The 18,327-nt window shown below is 38.0% G+C and overlaps 1 protein-coding gene across 14 annotated transcripts in view; it reads right to left on the reverse strand.

Annotated features, from left to right (window-relative positions):
• Positions 1-1,446: 1,446 nt before the first annotated feature.
• Positions 1,447-18,327, reverse strand: part of LOC127855895 (F-box/LRR-repeat protein 7-like) — a 54,564-nt gene continuing 37,683 nt past the window's right edge. For 13 of the 14 annotated variants that reach the window (XM_052391881.1, XM_052391840.1, XM_052391811.1 and 10 more), the window contains 7 exons: positions 11,441-11,520; positions 11,022-11,127; positions 8,169-8,259; positions 7,557-7,700; positions 5,420-5,542; positions 4,670-4,732; positions 1,447-1,653 (listed from right to left, as the gene is read on the reverse strand). In XM_052391881.1, the coding sequence (XP_052247841.1) occupies positions 1,541-1,653; positions 4,670-4,732; positions 5,420-5,542; positions 7,557-7,700; positions 8,169-8,259; positions 11,022-11,127; positions 11,441-11,520 (720 nt within the window). In that variant the 3' untranslated portion in view covers positions 1,447-1,540. The remainder of the gene's footprint in view (positions 1,654-4,669; positions 4,733-5,419; positions 5,543-7,556; positions 7,701-8,168; positions 8,260-11,021; positions 11,128-11,440; positions 11,521-18,327) is intronic. The other variant, XM_052391800.1, reaches the window with a different exon arrangement.

The following is an 18,327-nucleotide window of genomic DNA, read 5'->3' on the forward strand; positions in this document are numbered from 1 at the left end:
GTTGGGACAAATCTACTGACCAAGTTTCGTTAAGATCGGAAAATAAATGTGGCCTCTAGAGTGTTAACAAGGTTTTACTACAGCCATATAAGGAAAAATGCCCCGCCCCCTAGCAGCCATGTTTTTCAACAAACCGGCATCAATTTTTAACTCGTCTAAGAATTGTGCTCAGGTGAGCTAAAAATATGTGGTCATGGTGTATTTTTAGGAAAACCCTTCTGTACAGTGTGGCGACCACCAACCAAACTTAAATTGGCCCTGAACAGAGATTAAAGCCGCATCGCTAACAAAAGAAGTAAATGGAAAAAGCTGTGCTAACCGTACAGCAATTACTTGACCGATTGTCAATCAACTGGAATTGTGGCTAGTGAAATATCTGCTTGAAAAACACATGCAACTAGCTGTATTTGAACCAATGGTAGGTTATTTTGGTGAAATGACGTCGACATCGTCAAAATACGTAACGTCAGTGAAGCTCGCAAATGCTCCATTGGTCATTGTTGGTTGGGTACTACTTACATGTACCCCGGGTACTCTTAAGTATACTTACATGTACCCCTGGTATGGTAAATATACTAAAAGGAACCAGGCAATTTTAACGCTAAATCAGTCATTGTCAGCTTAAAAAAAAAAAAATATCACAATTATCAATTTCCTATTAAATAGCCTCAATATTATCGAAACTCTCACTTTTTTTAAAATTTCTATTTGTTTAAAATAAACAATATCGTTTAAGGCGATTGGTAGCGAGTTTTATGATATCGGATTTTGGGCGTGAACACAACTCGGGTACAGTCTTAATATCCACCGGGTACATTTAAGTATATTTCCCGTACCCGAGGTACATGTACGTATACTTAAGAGTACCTGGGGTACAAGTTGTACCCAAGTTGTTTTCATCCAATCCTCCCCAAACTTGGTCAGATGTTGTATCTAGATGATGTCTAGGTCAAGTTTGAAAATGGGTAATGCCGGGTCAAAAACTAGGTCACGGGGTCACTTAGTACGTTTTACACATTCAGCATGGTGTCCACTCTCTAATTCAAGTAGTTTTCATACGATCTTCAACACACTTAGTCCGAAGTTGTAACTAGATGATGTGTAGGTCAAGTTCAAACATGGGCCATGCCGGGTCAAAACCTAGGTCATGGGGTCACTTAGTGCGTTTTAAACATTGAGCATGGTTTCTGCTGTTTTTTATGAAGACAACATGCAAAAATGTCGGTGTCAATGCTGCATGTGGGGGTATTCGTCAGTTGTCACGTCATGTTATGTATTGACCTAAGGTGATCAAGTTTCAAACTCGGCCAAGATATCATTAGGACATGTGTTCTGACCAAGTTTCAAGAAGATTGGACAATAAAGGTGGCCTCTCGAGTATTCCAAAGGTTAAGATGCACAAAGGACAAAAGAACTAAACAACAAAGGCAAAACAGACGACAAAGCTAAAACCACATAACACGTTTATCAATAAATTCATTGCAGTGCATATAACAATGACATGCATAAAACATAAGATCAGTTGCATAGTGTCTCTGTGTTAGGACATGTTCCACTGTTCCTGCTCCAGCGGGTCATCATTTTCAAGGAAACCGTCGCCATAGTAATCTTCATCCCAATCATCATCAATGTCCACATTATCTGGTTGATATGCTGAAAAGAGTCATGCAGAAAATTACTCACTTATGGATACGGATGATTTATTTTCATTTATACTGTATCTGCTGTCTTAAACTAGAGCTTCATCACAAAAATGACATATACCCCCACATGCTGCATTGACACAGAATATTTTGCATGTTGTCTTCACACAAAAACAGCGGACAACATGCTGAATGTTTAAAACGCACCAAGTGACCCAATGACCTAGTTTTTGATCTGGCATGACCCATATTCGAACTTGACCTAGACATCATCTAGATACAACATCTGACTAAGTGTGGTGAAGATCCGATGAAATCAAATTGAATTAGAGAGCGGACACTTAATAGGGACCGACAGACAGACAGACAAGCTCACTCCTATATATATCCCCTAAACTTCGTTTGTGGGGGTATAATAACACATGCAGTGAGAATTGATATAGCCAATTAAGACAATGCACAAACAATAATAAATGGTAGGATTGTGAAACACTATGTCCCAATATCTTTGACCTTGAATGATGATCTTGACCTTTCACCACTCACAATGTGCAGCTCCATGAAATACACATACATGCCAAATATCAAGCTGCTATCTTCAATACTGCTAAAGTGTACATTAAATTAGTGATTTTGACCCATATATTTGACCTTTGACCTTGAAGGATGACATTGACCTTGACCTTTTACCACTCAAAATGTGCAGCTCTATGAAATACACATGCATGCCAAATATGAAGATGCTATCTTCAATACTGCAAAAGTTTGCACAAACAAACACACAAACCAACCAACAGACAGGGCAAAACAATATGTCCCCCACCATAGTGGTGACAACTTCTTATTGGTCAACAGCCTCACTTGTTATATCAAAGGGGGTAGCAAATACACATTGTGCCACTCCCAGTCAAAACACAAGTCTAATGCTTCATCTAAGTCTGAAGCTCAATTAGTAAAGATCTATAAATAAGCACTTGTTCATTGCTCTCTCAAAGGTATTCACATCATGGGTTTGGTCTAAAAATGGAACAAAAATATATAATGTCCTCGTTCCGAGTTTTATGTGACCTTCTGGTATGATGCAATATGTATCAAAGGAAACAACCATAACCTTAAAATTCAGGAAAAATAGAAAGTTTGAACTTCAGCTGCAACAGCAGAATACCTGGTTTTGAATTATGCTTACTGCTTATACCATGATCATATGAGTCGTGTTCTGAGAAAACTGGTCATAATGCATGAGCGTAAAGTGTCGACCCAGATAAGCCTGTGCAGTCAGCACAGGCTAATCAGGGATGACACTTTCTGCCTAAACTTGATTTTCGGTAAGGAGGGACTACCTTTAAACTTAAAATACCATAAAAGCGGAAAGTGTCGTCCCTGATTAGCCTATGCAGACTGCACAGGCTAATCTGTGATGACACTTTACGCACATGCATTAAGCCCAGTTTTCTCAGAACGCAGCTCATATGCTAAAACAATAATTGACAAGAGGTTGAGGCACGGCTGACTGCCATAATCCATAAGGCATAAGTTTACATCATGAAATGTTTTATTAAGCATTAAAATTCACCTTGAAGTCGGATTTAAAACAATTTAAATACGGGAGATGAGACCCCTCCAGCACCCTCCCCAGTTGGGCCCCCCAGTCAAAAATGTCTGCGTTCGGCCCTAGGTTCATAGAATATTATTTGATATTTACTGGTAGCAAGTAATACTTTGGCCTCAGTGTTCCATGTTCCTGGTACATGTATATATCAAATTATATTAACCCTTTCAGTGCAGGAACCGAATTTTAAAGGCCTTTGCAAACAGTTTGGATCCAGATGAGACGCCACAGAACGTGGCGTCTCATCAGGATCCAAACTGTTTGCTATTCTGATAGTATTCTTTGAAAAAAATCGAAGAAAATGCTAATTTTAGAAATTCAGCAGACAACATTTAAGCAGACAACAAATTTCCCAGCATGCAAAGGGTTAACTTGCAAAGTAGACAATTTATACAATTTGGGAGCTCAATGCAGTCAGCTGCATCATCTGCTGACAAAAAAACCTTGCGAAAATGCTGTGTAGCAAGAGATGTTTGTAAAACATAACTCCAAAATGCATTACATTTTAATGAGGTTTCTTGTCAACAGTTATAAAACAGCCAGCAAAATCAATTTATTGATTACTACTTTTACTGGAACAAGTCTCTGTAAAAGAGGTTTTTATGTTTATGGTTGAAGGCATTTGTTGATGTTAATACTGTAATAAATCCATAGAATTTCTATTGTGTTAATACTGTTTTATCATTTTTGAAAATCTGCTAGAGTGATTGTTATTTTGGTACTGTACTCAACCTAATTATCATACTTTTCTACTGTGATGTAACCCGCCTCTTTTTACATGCCCCGGTTATCTTGGCATTTGACCTATTGACCCCATAATCAATAGGTGTATTCTTCTCCAAAGTAACCTTCATACCATTTTCAAGGTTGTAGGTAACAGATTGTTATTGTGCGAAGACGAAAGGTCTTCAAACAGACCGGTCCACGTAGTTACAGAGAGGTGCAAAGCAATATACCCCTGCTTCTTTAAGTGGTGCAAGATAACAAGTTCAAACTTGTAGATGTATGTAAGACAGGGTTCTAACCTTTTTGTATGAACAAAATTCCCTGATTTTTCCCTGATGGAAAATACAAATTCCAGGATCATAATTTCGACCTATTTCTTGTTTTAGACACCCTCAATAAATAGCAGTTGCAGACATAACTAAGCTACATGAATACTACAAAGCCACCATAGGCATGCAGAGGAATCGAGATTTGCTGTTTAAATCGTATGGACTTCTCGACACAAGTCAGGAAAGTCTGACCCAAAAAAAAATCTTAATTTTTCCCTGATTTCAGGAACTTTTCTCAAATTCCCTGACTTTTCCCTGACTGGAATACGGGAAATGCTTTTTCCAGGTTTTCCATGATTTCCAGGTTGGCTGGGAACCCTGTAAGAGCACATAGCATTCAGTACCAGCAGGGCATGCCTTACCTTCTACAGGCAGATGTGGAGCAAAGTCCTCACCCTCCTCCCAGCCATCATCATCATCATAACCTGCAAAACACAATCACACATCATCATAACCTGCAGAACACAATCACACAACCTCACAACCTACAGAACACAATCACACAAATATATGGACAACAATGTTACCAAGTTATAAACAAAGAAAACAGTGAATACTGGTAATAGTATTATAATTAACTATTAGTATAAAACATCTTCATTCAATATACATATTGAGAGTCATAACATTTTATAAAATCCTTTAGTAGAAACTTTTAAGCAACTTTTATGCAAAAGAAATAAAATACTGGACATTCACATTTACTCCAAGAAGCGTCTAGTAATAGAAGAAGATAGATTATAATGGACACAGCTATGATGGACTAAACTAAATCAAAAACAAGTGTTCCGCGGTCGTGGACATATGCCCCCCAAACGTGACCTTGACCGTGACCTTTAACCTGAAAATCAATAGGGGTCATCTGCCAGTCATGATCAATGTACCTATGAAGTTTCATGATCCTAGGCCTAAGTGTTCTTGAGTTATCATCCGGAAACCATTTGGTAGACGGACCGACGGACGGACCGACATGTGCAAAACAATATACATGTGTACCCCCTTTTCTTCGAAGGGGGGCATAATAAGTTATAAATCAGTAAAATCTGACAATGTGTATTATAAGATCAACTGTAGATCGCAGTACACATGAAAGTAAACATTACTGTACGAACTAGGAAGAATAATATCCATGTCGGGCCGCAGTGCGTTGATGGCTAAGTTGTGCATGGAGACATCGAGGTGTGAGAATCCAGACACCCAGTCCACCTGGTACGACTCCCAGTCTATGGCAGTCCCTACACACAGACAAGACAAACATTATTCGCGGCCATAGGCAACATTACATTTTATGTTTACCAAGAAGAATGGCAAAAAATAAAACCGGGTTTTAAATATTTTGTTTTTTTATTTACTTTAATACTTGTGCAATCCCTAGCTTGGTCTGCATGATAGTTTCAGAATAATACCACCCATTTAAACTTAACCTTTTGAGCTAAAAAAGTTTTTCTCCATTTAAAAATATTGACCTTGAATCGACCAAAATAGTCACGAAGAAATCGCAGCGGCAAACTCTGTAAACCTTAACAAAATGTTTAAGCACAATAACTTTATCTATATTCAAGTTCTTATGCAGATTTTTATTTTATTTTAGAAGCAGCGACTTAACCTTAACGTGATTTCCACAAATGAACTCCCATGAAAGGTCTGCATATATAGGCAACCTACACACAAAATACAACACAATATCACGATGGAAACTAAACCAACTTCTATATTTCGGACAAGGAGATTGAAATTTACTCAAAACACACCCTATACAATCACCAATAAGGTGTCAATCTAAATCTTGCTATATCCTACGTGTCATGAAAGATTGTCAATGCAAACTAAACTTATTTGCAGAAAACATGCATTTGCTGGTTTACAATTTTTATTAACAGCAGCAAGGATGATGACCCAACCTGCCCAAATGCATTCCCAAACTCGGTCTAATGAGTAAAAACTTTTTTTTCACTTTTATTTACATTGCCCTTGACCAGACATACTCCAAGCAAGGTCTCAAAACAAGAAACCGTCAGAGACGGGTGATGCTCCACAAAGTTTTTTTTTGGTCACAATATTGCACTATATATTCAGATAAAAGGAAATGTCTTGAGGGCACAGTAGTTGGGGGGACAATAATTTTTTTATATAAAATTTCAAAGGGCCATAACTCTGTGAAAAATCATCCGACCAGAACCCGCATATAATATGCACATCTCCTCTTGGTAGTGCAGCTTCCCATAAAGTTTTATTGAATTACGGTCATTAGCTGCTGAGAAATAGTCCGGACAAGAATTGCACTATATGTACAGTTAATGGAAAATTTCAAAGGGCCATAACTCTGTGAAAAATCATCCGACCAGAACCCGCTGATAATATGCACATCTCCTCTTGGTAGTGAAGCTTCCCATAAAGTTTTATTGAATTACGGTCATTAGTTGCTGAGAAATAGCCCGGACAAGAATTGCACTATATGTACAAGTAATGGAAAATGTCAAAGGGTCATAACTCTGTGAAAAATCATCCGACCAGAACCTGCTGATAATATGCACATTTCCTCTTGGTAGTGAAGCTTCCCATAAAGTTTCATTGAATTCCGGTCATTAGTAGCTGAGAAATAGCCCAAACAAAAATTGTGCACGAACGGAAACACGGACGGACAGACGAAGCGGCGACTATATGCTCCCCCAAATTTTTTGGGGGGAGCATAAAAAGTTATTGACTGATAAGCACATGTTTGATGCTGGCAGCACAACAAACATTTCTTAATCTTATGAAAAGGATTTTCAACTTTGAGGAAAACTTATATAAATATCATATATGTAAAATGTATGATTCAATTAAGATTGAATAAAACAAGAGATGTGTTCGTCAGAAACACAATGCCCCCTAATGCGCCGCTTTGATTTTTTTTACCTTTGACCTTGAAGGATGACCTTGACCTTTCACCACTCAAAATGTGCAGCTCAATGAGATACACATGCATGCTAAATATCAAGTTGCAACGTTCAATATTGCAAAAGTTATGAAGAAGGTTAAAGTTTTGGGACACACACACGGACACATACAATGACAGACAGGCCAAAACCAATATACTCCCGATCATTCGATCCGGTGGCATAAAAATCCAGTTTACCTCAAATTACATATACACATGCTACCATCAGAACTCAATCATATAAACAACACAACAAGCTGGTAACCTCGAACCCACAGTGGTTAAGTTGGTAAGTTTGTTGTGTGTTTATCACATTTGGTAAATTATACCTCCAAGCTTGAGTTCAATCTTGGCTTGACGCTGAACACTGGAATCCATTCGAAAGGCTTCAAAGATCCTGGCCGTAATCTGGAAACACCCACTGACGTCTACGTACTCTACACAGGGGCACAGTGTCGCTAGGCTGATTATCACTGTGAATAATATTTGTCTTATTTTACAGGCAAATAAATTCCTCTATAACACGATGCTAGGTAGTCTCACAATCCAGGACTTAATGATTGTTAGTGATTTTTTGTTACCCATATTGTATTTTTGAAGCCAAACAGGCTCATCAGCTTTTTACACATATATGCAGTTTGGCTAAAAAGGACTACTTGTGTGTGTGTGTTTGTACATATTAAACATATAAAATAGATAAACAATATAGAGATATATTAAGTTTCTTTCTTCTGAAAACAATATTTGCATACTTTCAAGTATAAACATATAACAAAAGTTATAAGAATTAAGATGAAGATAAAAAAAGATTGCTCTTCTTGTGAATGCTCCACATTCCTGTCAGTTTTTCATATGACGCCCAGTGCTCTAAAAGATCAGATTTCATTTTATTTCATTACAGTTTTCAAAGAAAACAAAACTAAAACTATGAATAAGACTACCTTCATCAGTCACACACTTTGTTGCCTGTGCCACCAATGCATGCAGCTGGCCATTTTGAACTATTCTGTCAATGCTTTCTGATGAAACCTGCTTTAAATATGAGCCATGTCATGGAAAAATGGGTCTTATGCCATATGCTGTCAGCATAGCTCCAAACCAGACTGCCCATTACTCAGTCTAGTCAAGAGCTACCCAATTAGCTAATGAGACCACAAAACTTGGCATTCCTTTTTATCATACCACCGCATTGATATCTGCCTGATAAAACGTTGCCTGATATATTTTTTTATATCATGGTCAACAGGAAGTTCGTATATCAGTCATGTGTGGAGGATGGTCATATTACTCGGTAACAACTATAAAGTAATCATTTTTAGTAATATCAAAACAGATTCAACAAAACAAACAATTTGATACCAAGATGTAATATATTTTAAACAGAAAATGCAACACAAACAGCAAACAACATTTTTTACAAATATTAAGCACGCGTACTCATGAAGTCATTATTAACACGTCAAACGACAAAAGTCATATTATTTCCCGCTAAAACTGCAGTTTTTTTGTGCTTTTTAAAATCGGGGACGTAGAGGTATGATAAACAGAAATACAGGTTACTGTCTGATCTTTTTGTAATATATCAGGCTCGGCACGAATAAAATAACGGCCCGGAATGCCTTGCCTCGCTATTATTCAAGCCTTGCCTGATATATTACAAAAATAATAGGCAGTAACCTGTTATTCTCTATATAGAGGACAGGATAGCTTCTGACCAGATTGCATGGATGCCAAGGCTGGTTTGGAGCTAAGCTGGTCGCATATGGCATAAGACTCATTTTCGCATTAAGCGACTCAAATACAAATATTTTGCTTTCAGTGCTGAATAGAATTACTAAGAAATTCCATGATTATTTTCACACCTTGTAACATTTTTAAATAAATTATTGTTCCTATCAACAAATGAAAGCATACAATAAATCAATTTAAAAAAGTATTATTTTGCAAATTAATCACTTTCTTTCATTTTATTTGCATATTGTCAAACTGCTGCTTTACCATGACATTAATTTATGGAGATAATATATTCACTACAGCTATATGCATATCAAAAACCATAGGGCCCGAATTTATTTATATTATTAATAATCCATTACTTCTGACAGACTAGTGTTCCACAATTTCACTTGTCCTGATTATTAAATAAAACTAGCATAAAACAATGATGCAAAATGACTGACATTAAAAACTATTGTCTTCCTCTTATATAGATCACAATTATGTTACCATTGCTAATAATTGCTAACAGCCCATCATTGTGCATAAGAAAATATTATTTGTAAACATACAAGACTGACTCGTGAGTTTCAATTGTTTACAAGTTATGAACAAAATCTTATTTTAATAAACTGCAAGTGTAAATGATGTTGTTTAATACACAACGGAACTAACAGCAACAGTCTTGTGAATTGAAATATGTAGGTAATCTCTTATATTAAACAAGAGGGCCAAAGTGGCCCTAGTTCGCTCACCTTTTTGAACTCAACCAACATACATGTATCATTAAAACAAACATTTTGACAAAGTTACATGAAGATTGGGCATGAAATATGACTTCTACAGTGTTTACAAGGTTTTTCTTTTTTTTGCTCTAGTGACCTAGTTTTTGACCCAGCATGACGAAGTTTCGAACTCGATCGAGGTATCATTGGGACAAAACTTCTCACTAAGTTTCATAAAGATCGGACAAGAAATGTTGCCTGTAGAGTGTATACAAGGTTTCTCTATAGCCAAATAAGGAAAACTGCCCTGCCCACTGATGGCCATGTTTTTCAACGGACCAGAACCACTTTTGAACTCAACCAACATATCATTAAGACAAACATTTTGACAAAGTTACATGAAGTTTGGACATGAAATGTGACTTCTACAGTGTTTACAAGGTTTTTCTATTTTTTGACCTAGTGACTTAGTTTTTGACGCAGCATGACACAGTTTCGAACTCGATCGAGGTATCATTGGGACAAATCTTCTGACCAAGTTTCATGAAGATCGGACAAGAAATGTGGCCTCTAGAGTGTTTACAAGGTTTCTCTAAAGCCAAATAAGGAAAACTGCCCCGCCCACTGGCGGCCATGTTTTTCAACGGACCGGAACCACTTTTGAACTCAACCAACATATCATTAAAGACAAACATTTTGACAAAGTTACATGAAGATTGGGCATGAAATGTGACTTCTACAGTGTTTACAAGGTTTTTCTTTTTTTTGACCTAGTGACCTAGTTTTTGACCCAGCATGACCCAGTTCGAACTCGATCGAGATATCATTTGGACAAATCTTCTGACCAAGTTTCATGAAGATCAGACAAGAAATGTGGCCTCTAAAGTGTTTACAAACCAAATGTGGACGACGAACGGACGGACATACGACGGACAAAGACCGATCACAAAAGCTCACCTGAGCAATCAGGTAAGCTAAAAACAGTACAGTTTGTAAGCATCAGAGTAATTTGATTTTTAATGTTAAAATGTCAACATGAAGATTTGTAAGTTAATTCCTAACAAAATACTGGATTTTGTAATCAAATGTTTATGCTAGTTTATAATTGAAAGAGAAGATCTGGATTTATTTTTCACTAGTCCCATCTGACTAGCAGACGATTGTTTTACTTGTCCGTGACCATTTTTGGTACATTCACATCTGAATACTGTTAATGTCAGGCCCTGACCCACCCATCCTTGTATTAAACCAATAATAATCACTGCTCAAATGTTACAATCATTCTCATTTGTTCAAAGTGAAACAAGTGTAGTGTATGTCCAGTTACAAAGATTCAATACAGATATTGCTCACAGAGTTTGGCAGGTAGCTGACAGACAGCCTCTGTAGTTTTCGCAAGTGGGCCAGCGATATCACACCTGCGTCTGTGAGGGAGGAGCATCCACTTATGTCCAGCACCCTGCGGATAGTTACCTTACTTTGTCTTGGTGTGTTAATGTGTATTTTATCATAATAATTGTAAAAATTATCAGTGATAAAGTCATTGGAAATACTTCTCCAACATTCTCCTTGCAACTTAAATTAATATTGTATATTGATTCATTTGTTCTTCGTAATAATTATCTCGACAAGTGTCAATCATAATCTTATGTATGTATTCATCGACAAATAGCGATAAATAGATTAGGGAGCAGTTTGCCATCTGTTTGTGTGATAGCTGAATGAAGGTTCAAATTATTTTTTGCGTTTTCGTTTATATGTACAGATCCTACCTGATGTTCCTGGCGTTTTGTACCAAGGAAATGATGGTGGTGTCCAGGACATGACGACTGAATGACAGATCAACATGCTCCTGCAAGGAAGAATTCATTGAACTTTTATCAATTAATTTACAAAAGCCGATGTACATAATAATGCCATCTCATAATTTGGACACAACAATATTCCTTCATAGAACTCTGCAATCCATGCATAAATAATTTAGTAAAGTATGACAAAAGATGTTGTTAAGAAAGGGCTGAGTCCTGAATAACTAAGTGTCATAGATAATAAAGAATACTCCCCTGATGCCACATGTCGTAATAAGTAGCATGATGCTGTACAAAGTATCATTTTAGCATGAGGGCAAAAAGGACCTGGGTCTCTCATCTCTAAAACATGTAGAAACAAGCAAATTCGTTGATTTGATATCCCCCGCCAATATGCTTCTGGACACAAAAGTGTTATATTTGACACTCAAAAAAGCATTTTTTCAAGATACAAAGGGCCATAACTCCGTTATTAACCGATGGTGTACAATGCCATTTGGCATGCATCATCCTCTTATCTATATATATACTCATACCAAGTTTCAATGAAATCCGCCATAGCACTTCCAAGATAAGGCTCCGGACGGATGGTCGGAAAGATTGACGAACAACGCCACAACAATATCCCTCCGCCTATGGCGGGATATAACTAGACTTTTATAAGCTGATTTTGTGGTAATTGACAACTTTATTTTTTATCAAGTTTTTTCAAAAACTCTGTTTGAAAACAGATAAGATCTTTTAACCAAACTGGACATTAAAATTCCTTCATGAAGATTTTTATTTTTCAGATCTCAATATTCAGTCCATCTCCCATCTAGCGCCATAAGTTGGACCTTAGTACATATAGTATTGAAAACGCTTGTATTCTCAAGTTTGAAACCCTCACAACTTATTTGGCATAGTAAATTTAAGTATAAATAAGAAACATATTTTATCTATGCCAATTAGAATACATCTGGTGGTTACAAGTTAGAAACTTAAAAATAATCGCGTTTTTCGAAATGGACGTATAAGTCTAGAAATCCTACTTTCGGTTTTAAAAGCGTTACAGTTTGAATAGTACTAAATTACTTGCTAACAAGGATATAGATTCAATTTTATCTATGCCAATTAGAATATATTTGGTGGTTACAAGGTAGAAATATGTTTTTTTGTGCTTTAAAACTTAAAAATAATTGCGTTTGTCGAAATGGACGTATACGTATAGAAATCCTTCTTTCCATTTTAAAAGCGGTACCGTTTGTAAAATAATAAATTACTTGCTAACTAGGCTATAGATTTAACTTTATCTATGCCAATTAGAATATACACCTGGTGGTTACAATGTAGAAATATGTCTATTTTGGGGTTTTAAAACTTAAAAATAATCGTGTTTGTCGAAATGGATATACATATAGAAATCCTACTTTCTGTTTTAAAAGCGGTACTGTTTGAAAAATAATGAATTACTTGCTAGCTCAGCTATAGATTTTATGACAATTTTGCACACTTTCAAATTGCATCTATATGTACTGATTAACATGTATTTCATTTCAAGGTCAGAGGCAAAGTGTGTGTCTTTGAAGCATTTGTTAACAAAACAACAATAACAATAACTTCCCAATTTTAGTCAGATCACCACGATTTTCTCAATCATAAGGGACCAGGCCCAATTACCAAAAAAACAAACTCTGCTAGAATGGAGCCAATTTTTAACCTTGTGGCAAGACTTAAAGAAAATTAGGAGAGGAGCACTTTACAATATATCACACCATATAGAATAAGATTGTTTAGTTTATTTGCTTTAAAAGTCATGTGACCCTTGTGGTTTTGTTATTTTGACCCCCAGTGGCAAGATTTAAACAAACAAAGTACTACAAAACTATACAATGTTAAACACCAAATATTACACCCTTAACCCTTGGGATTTCAGAGATGACAATTTTGAAGTTATAGCAGAGGGCCAATATAAGAGGTTACATGATAATTAACAAACCTCTGGGCCTTAAGGTTTCAGGGAAGAACTTTTGTTAAGTTTTCACTAAAAACATAAAAGGAAAACAAGTAACCCCTATAGCAGGGCCAATTTTGACCACAGGGTAATTTCCTCAACAAACTTGGTACAAGATCACCATAAAATGGTAAATACCAACTATTAACCCCTTACCCTTGTAATTTCAGAGAATTTTTTTCAAGTTATTTACTTAATAACTTATGAGTCTATAAATCTTGTCAAGCCCTATGGCGTGGCCAGGTTTGACCCCAAGGTCATTATTTCAACAAATTTAGTAGATGACCATCTTACGATGTTAAAACAATTTTTTTAAAGTAAAATTCATTTTAATTATTAAATACTTACCTGTTATCTCTAGCTTACCCCTTTCCAAGGGAGCTTTATCATCCGGAAAATATAAGTGCTGGGGAATCGTCCACCTCTACAAATAATCCAAGTCAGGTTAAACATAGTACAATGTAACCTAACCGGAAATCAAGAACCACAACTCATCTTTCCTTTACAAAAAGAACATAAAGAAGGCAAGAGCGGGGTGGGAGATGGGACTTACCGATAACAGGTAAGTATTTAATAATTAAAATGAATTCTACTTTAAAAAATTTGTTTTAATATCATAAATACGTTACCTGTTATCTCTAGCTGATTTTGCAGCTGTGTCGGGAAGGTTCACATATCTTTTCCCATCACAGCAGAACCCATATCCAGGGTTTTTCAGCCAGAGATAATAAAATCATGTCCTCAGATAATCTTCGTTAGTACATAACTGTACTTAATTCTCGGATGGCCTAGAGTACTTACGCCATAGAAGAGACAACAGTTTGAGTAACTTCAAGAGGACCCAACATATACAAATTGTCTTGTTGGCACTCAAGAGAACGAAGATAAAAAGAGGAGGTGGTTGGATTCCTCCAGAAAGCAGCTTGATGCACTTCAGACAGTGGGGTCTGATTAATATAAGCCCACGAAGCCGAAAGAGCTCTTAATTCATGGGGTCTTATCTTAAACAGGGACAAATCCCTCGATGAAAGAGAAGAATAAGCTTTCCTTATAGTCGAGGCTATCCAACGAGAAATAGAAGCCGCAGACACATTGCCCCCCCCCCCCTTTAATGGAATGAAAAGTCTCTTGCGAGAACCTCGAATAGACTTTACCCTATTAAGGTAGAACTTCAAAGCTCTTACGGGGAAAAGAAGTCTATCATCATCTTTATGTCCACAAGTTCTAGACAGACTTGGAACTTTGAAGGGTTTGGAAGCCATAGAGGAGATATGATTTTTAGCAAGGAATCCTGGCTGACATAACAACCTAACAGATCCATCTGAGGAATCAAAACGAAGATGACCATCCTCGATAGAAAGAGCATGAATTTCACTTCTCCGTTTGGCTGAAGCCATAGTAAGAAGGAAAACGGTCTTCCAAGTTAGGAACTGTAAAGAAGCTTGATCCAGAAGCTCATTTGGAGCCTTAGTAAGAGAATCAAGAACACAAGCCAAATCCCATTTAGGAGCAAGTGTCCGAGAAACAGGACGTTTAAGTTCCATAGCTCGAATCAGTTCCGAAATCGCTGGATCAGCACAGACTTGTGATGACTTACTAAAAGCCAATGTATGCGAAATCATAGATCTATATCCTTTGATGGAGCTAAGAGAAAGTTTCTTATCATCAAAAATATAGATGAGAAAATCCGTTATGCGTCTAACAGAGGGATTGAGGGGATCAATTTTCCCTCGAATACACCAATTAGAGAAGAGTTTCCATCGAGTATCATAGACTGCTCTGGTGGACTTTCTCCTTGCAGAAGCAACAAGGGTTGAAGCCCTGACAGAAAAACGTTTCTTCTGCAGAGATTGCCTGATAACGGCCAGACGTGTAAGTGGAACATTTCTGAATCCGCATGTAGTCTGCCTCTTTGAGACAGAAGATCTGACCTGTGAGGAAGTTTCCTGGGATAATCGTACAGGAGACTGAGAAGATCGTTGAACCAAGATCTCCTGGAAAGCGCGTCTATTGCCCACGCTGCTGGATCGTAAACTGGACTCACATACAGAGGAAGTCTGTGGTTGTGTCTGGTTGCAAAAAGGTCGACCAGGGGATAACGGAACTTGAAAAAGATCTGGTTGGTCACTTGTTGATGAAGTGTCCACTCCGAAGGAAGTAACTGGTGTTTGCGAGACAACCCATCCGCCAGGGAGTTGAGGCGACCTGGTATATATTTGGCCAGAAGATAAATGTTAAGTGTCTTGCAAAGAACAAGTAATTTCCTGATTTCCAGATACAGGGAGTGAGAATGTGTTCCCCACTGTGCCTGGATGTAAGTGACAACGGATGTGTTGTCTGTTGACACCATCACACAAGAATGTTGAAGATGTGATTGGAAATGAGATACAGCCAGAAAGACTGCTCGCATTTCTAGATTGTTGATATGTAGCTGAGATTCCTGATGAGACCACAACCCTGAAATTATCAGACAGAGGTTCCAGGTGTGCACCCTATCCTTCCTTGTTCGCATCCATTATTAGATATAATGACTGTTGCGGAGGAAGAAGTGGAACTCCTGCCAGACACTAAGGAAGGAAGGATTGGAATCTGTGTTAGTAGATTGCCCGGAGACCATTTTCAACAAGCTGAGAGATAGTGCTGAAGAGGACGTAGGAAGAGACGTCCCAACTGCACAAAGTCTGCTACTGAGCTCAGGATACTGTTGAAAGAGGAATTCTTGAGCTGTTATATGAGATTGGGATAAAACCCATTTGACCTTTACCAGAAGGTCTGATATACGTTGACGTGGCACTCTGACCCGATTGATGTGGGTCAAGAATTCATTCCCACAAAAGTAAAATCCTGAGAAGGAATGAGGTCTGATTTGTCCACATCGAGAAGGAGCCCTAAAGAGAGGAGTTCCTTCCAAGAGAATTCTAGGATGCATTAAAGCAATTGACGATCAAGCTGGTGTAATAGCCAGTCGTTGAAATACTGAAGGAGAAGTATCCCATGAACTCAAAGGTGTGCTCTGACTGCAGCTATTAGTTTGGTAAAAACTCGTGGGGCCGTTGCCAACCCAAAAGGCATAGCCCTGAACTGGTAGACCTGACCTCGAAAGGCGTATCGCAGATACTTCCAGTAGTTGGGATGTATAGGAACATGGAAGTACGCATCTTCCAGATCCAAAGACACCCCCAAATGCAGGGGTTGGATGGAGTTCCGTATGAAGGAAGAAGTCTCCATTTTGAAAGTTGGTTTGAGAAGGTACATGTTGAACACTTTTAAATCTATTACTGGTCTCCAGGAACCATTTTTCTTTTGAACAAGAAAAAGACGACTGTAAAATCCTGGAGAATGAGGATCTTGAATTCTTTCTACCGCCTGTTTTCCAAGAGACCGAGAATGGAATCTGGAATATGTGAATGCAGAGATACCAGCTCCAAAGGGACGCGAGAAAGTGGAGGACTTTTTTCTAATTGAAAAGTCAGGCCTTTTGTAACCAAAGAATAAACCCATACGTCCGAAGTAATTTGAAACCATCAATTTGCAAAGTGAAAAGTCTGGCCCCGACTGCTATTTCCGGCATCAGAGGTTGTGACGGTAGAAAGGGTAGGGCCCTAGGGCTGATAAGGAGGTAGTGCGCCCTTGCCGGTAGAAGGTTTTTAAATTCCTCTGATCCGGCTTGGGTTTGTCCTTTTTCCCAGAATCTCTACTATAAGACTTCTTAGAAAAAGAAGGTCTTTTATAGGAAGAGGGCCTGTTAAGACCCGACCGTGGACTAAAAGCAGGCCTTTTAGAGAAAATATTGTTTCTCTAAGCCTTCTTGTGTGCTGGAACTGCTCGTGGCCTAGGAGCAGGATGCTTCAAGGCCCCTTGACGTTGTCCAGAGTTGTTTCTAGCCAAAGAAGCATGAAGTTGGTCATCCTTGCCAGCTGAGATTGCTTCTTGTATCCTTCCACCAAAAAAGAAACCTGACGTGAGAGGAGCTGTTCTGAGCGAGTTCATACCTGGTTCTAATAGAAAATCTTAAGGTAAAGATGACAGGATAAGATCTCTACGAATCCTTAACATCTCAGACATTGAAGAAGCAGCATTGTGTGAAAGGGACAATGTCGTTTGTGATAGATGGATCAATAAATCCCGAAGTTCTTCCGGAACAGAGTCCGACCAATGACAAACCAAGCGCAACAAAGTCGCTAACATTAAGTCTATTTGGTTAGATAGACCTAAAGATCTCCGCTCTCTCCCTTCCCAATGTTCTAACATGGAATAAGGGACAGAAACCGAAGTAGACGAACTCGGCATAGTAAGCAAAAGCTTATTGATGTCTGGATCCTGAGCCGGTAATTTTGAAAAATCCAACCCGGAAGTCGGATCAGGTACAGGAGGTTTGTAGTTTCGGGAACATTCCTGAAGTTCAGAGAGATCCTTAGGAACTTTCCACAATTTTCCCGCTTTAGAAATTGTTTTATTAACTGATTCCAACGATTGAAACATAGATAAGGCAGTAGAACCAATTGGAAGGCGTGTATCCAAGCAAGAACTCGCCTTAGTAACCATGTTGGGATCAAATCATTGCTCAGTGATCGAGATCTTCGAATTAGTAGAACTCACCGCCGGTCGTGGACAATACTCTTCACCAAGAGTCTCGAACATCAGTTCATAGATCTGATTAATAAATGCCAAATATTTATCAGTGTCAATATTTGATTCGGCATCTGATTCAGCCTCACTCTCTACAACACCAGCGGTGTGCATAGAATCAGCGGGAACAGCAGTGAGAATATCATGCACCAGATTGTGATTATCTGGTATAGACGAATGACCATGTACGACGTCAGCACACTTATAATGTAAACCGTAGTCGACGGTA

Source organism: Dreissena polymorpha, chromosome 1, assembly GCF_020536995.1.
Source record: "Dreissena polymorpha isolate Duluth1 chromosome 1, UMN_Dpol_1.0, whole genome shotgun sequence".
Taxonomy (NCBI): domain Eukaryota; kingdom Metazoa; phylum Mollusca; class Bivalvia; order Myida; family Dreissenidae; genus Dreissena; species Dreissena polymorpha.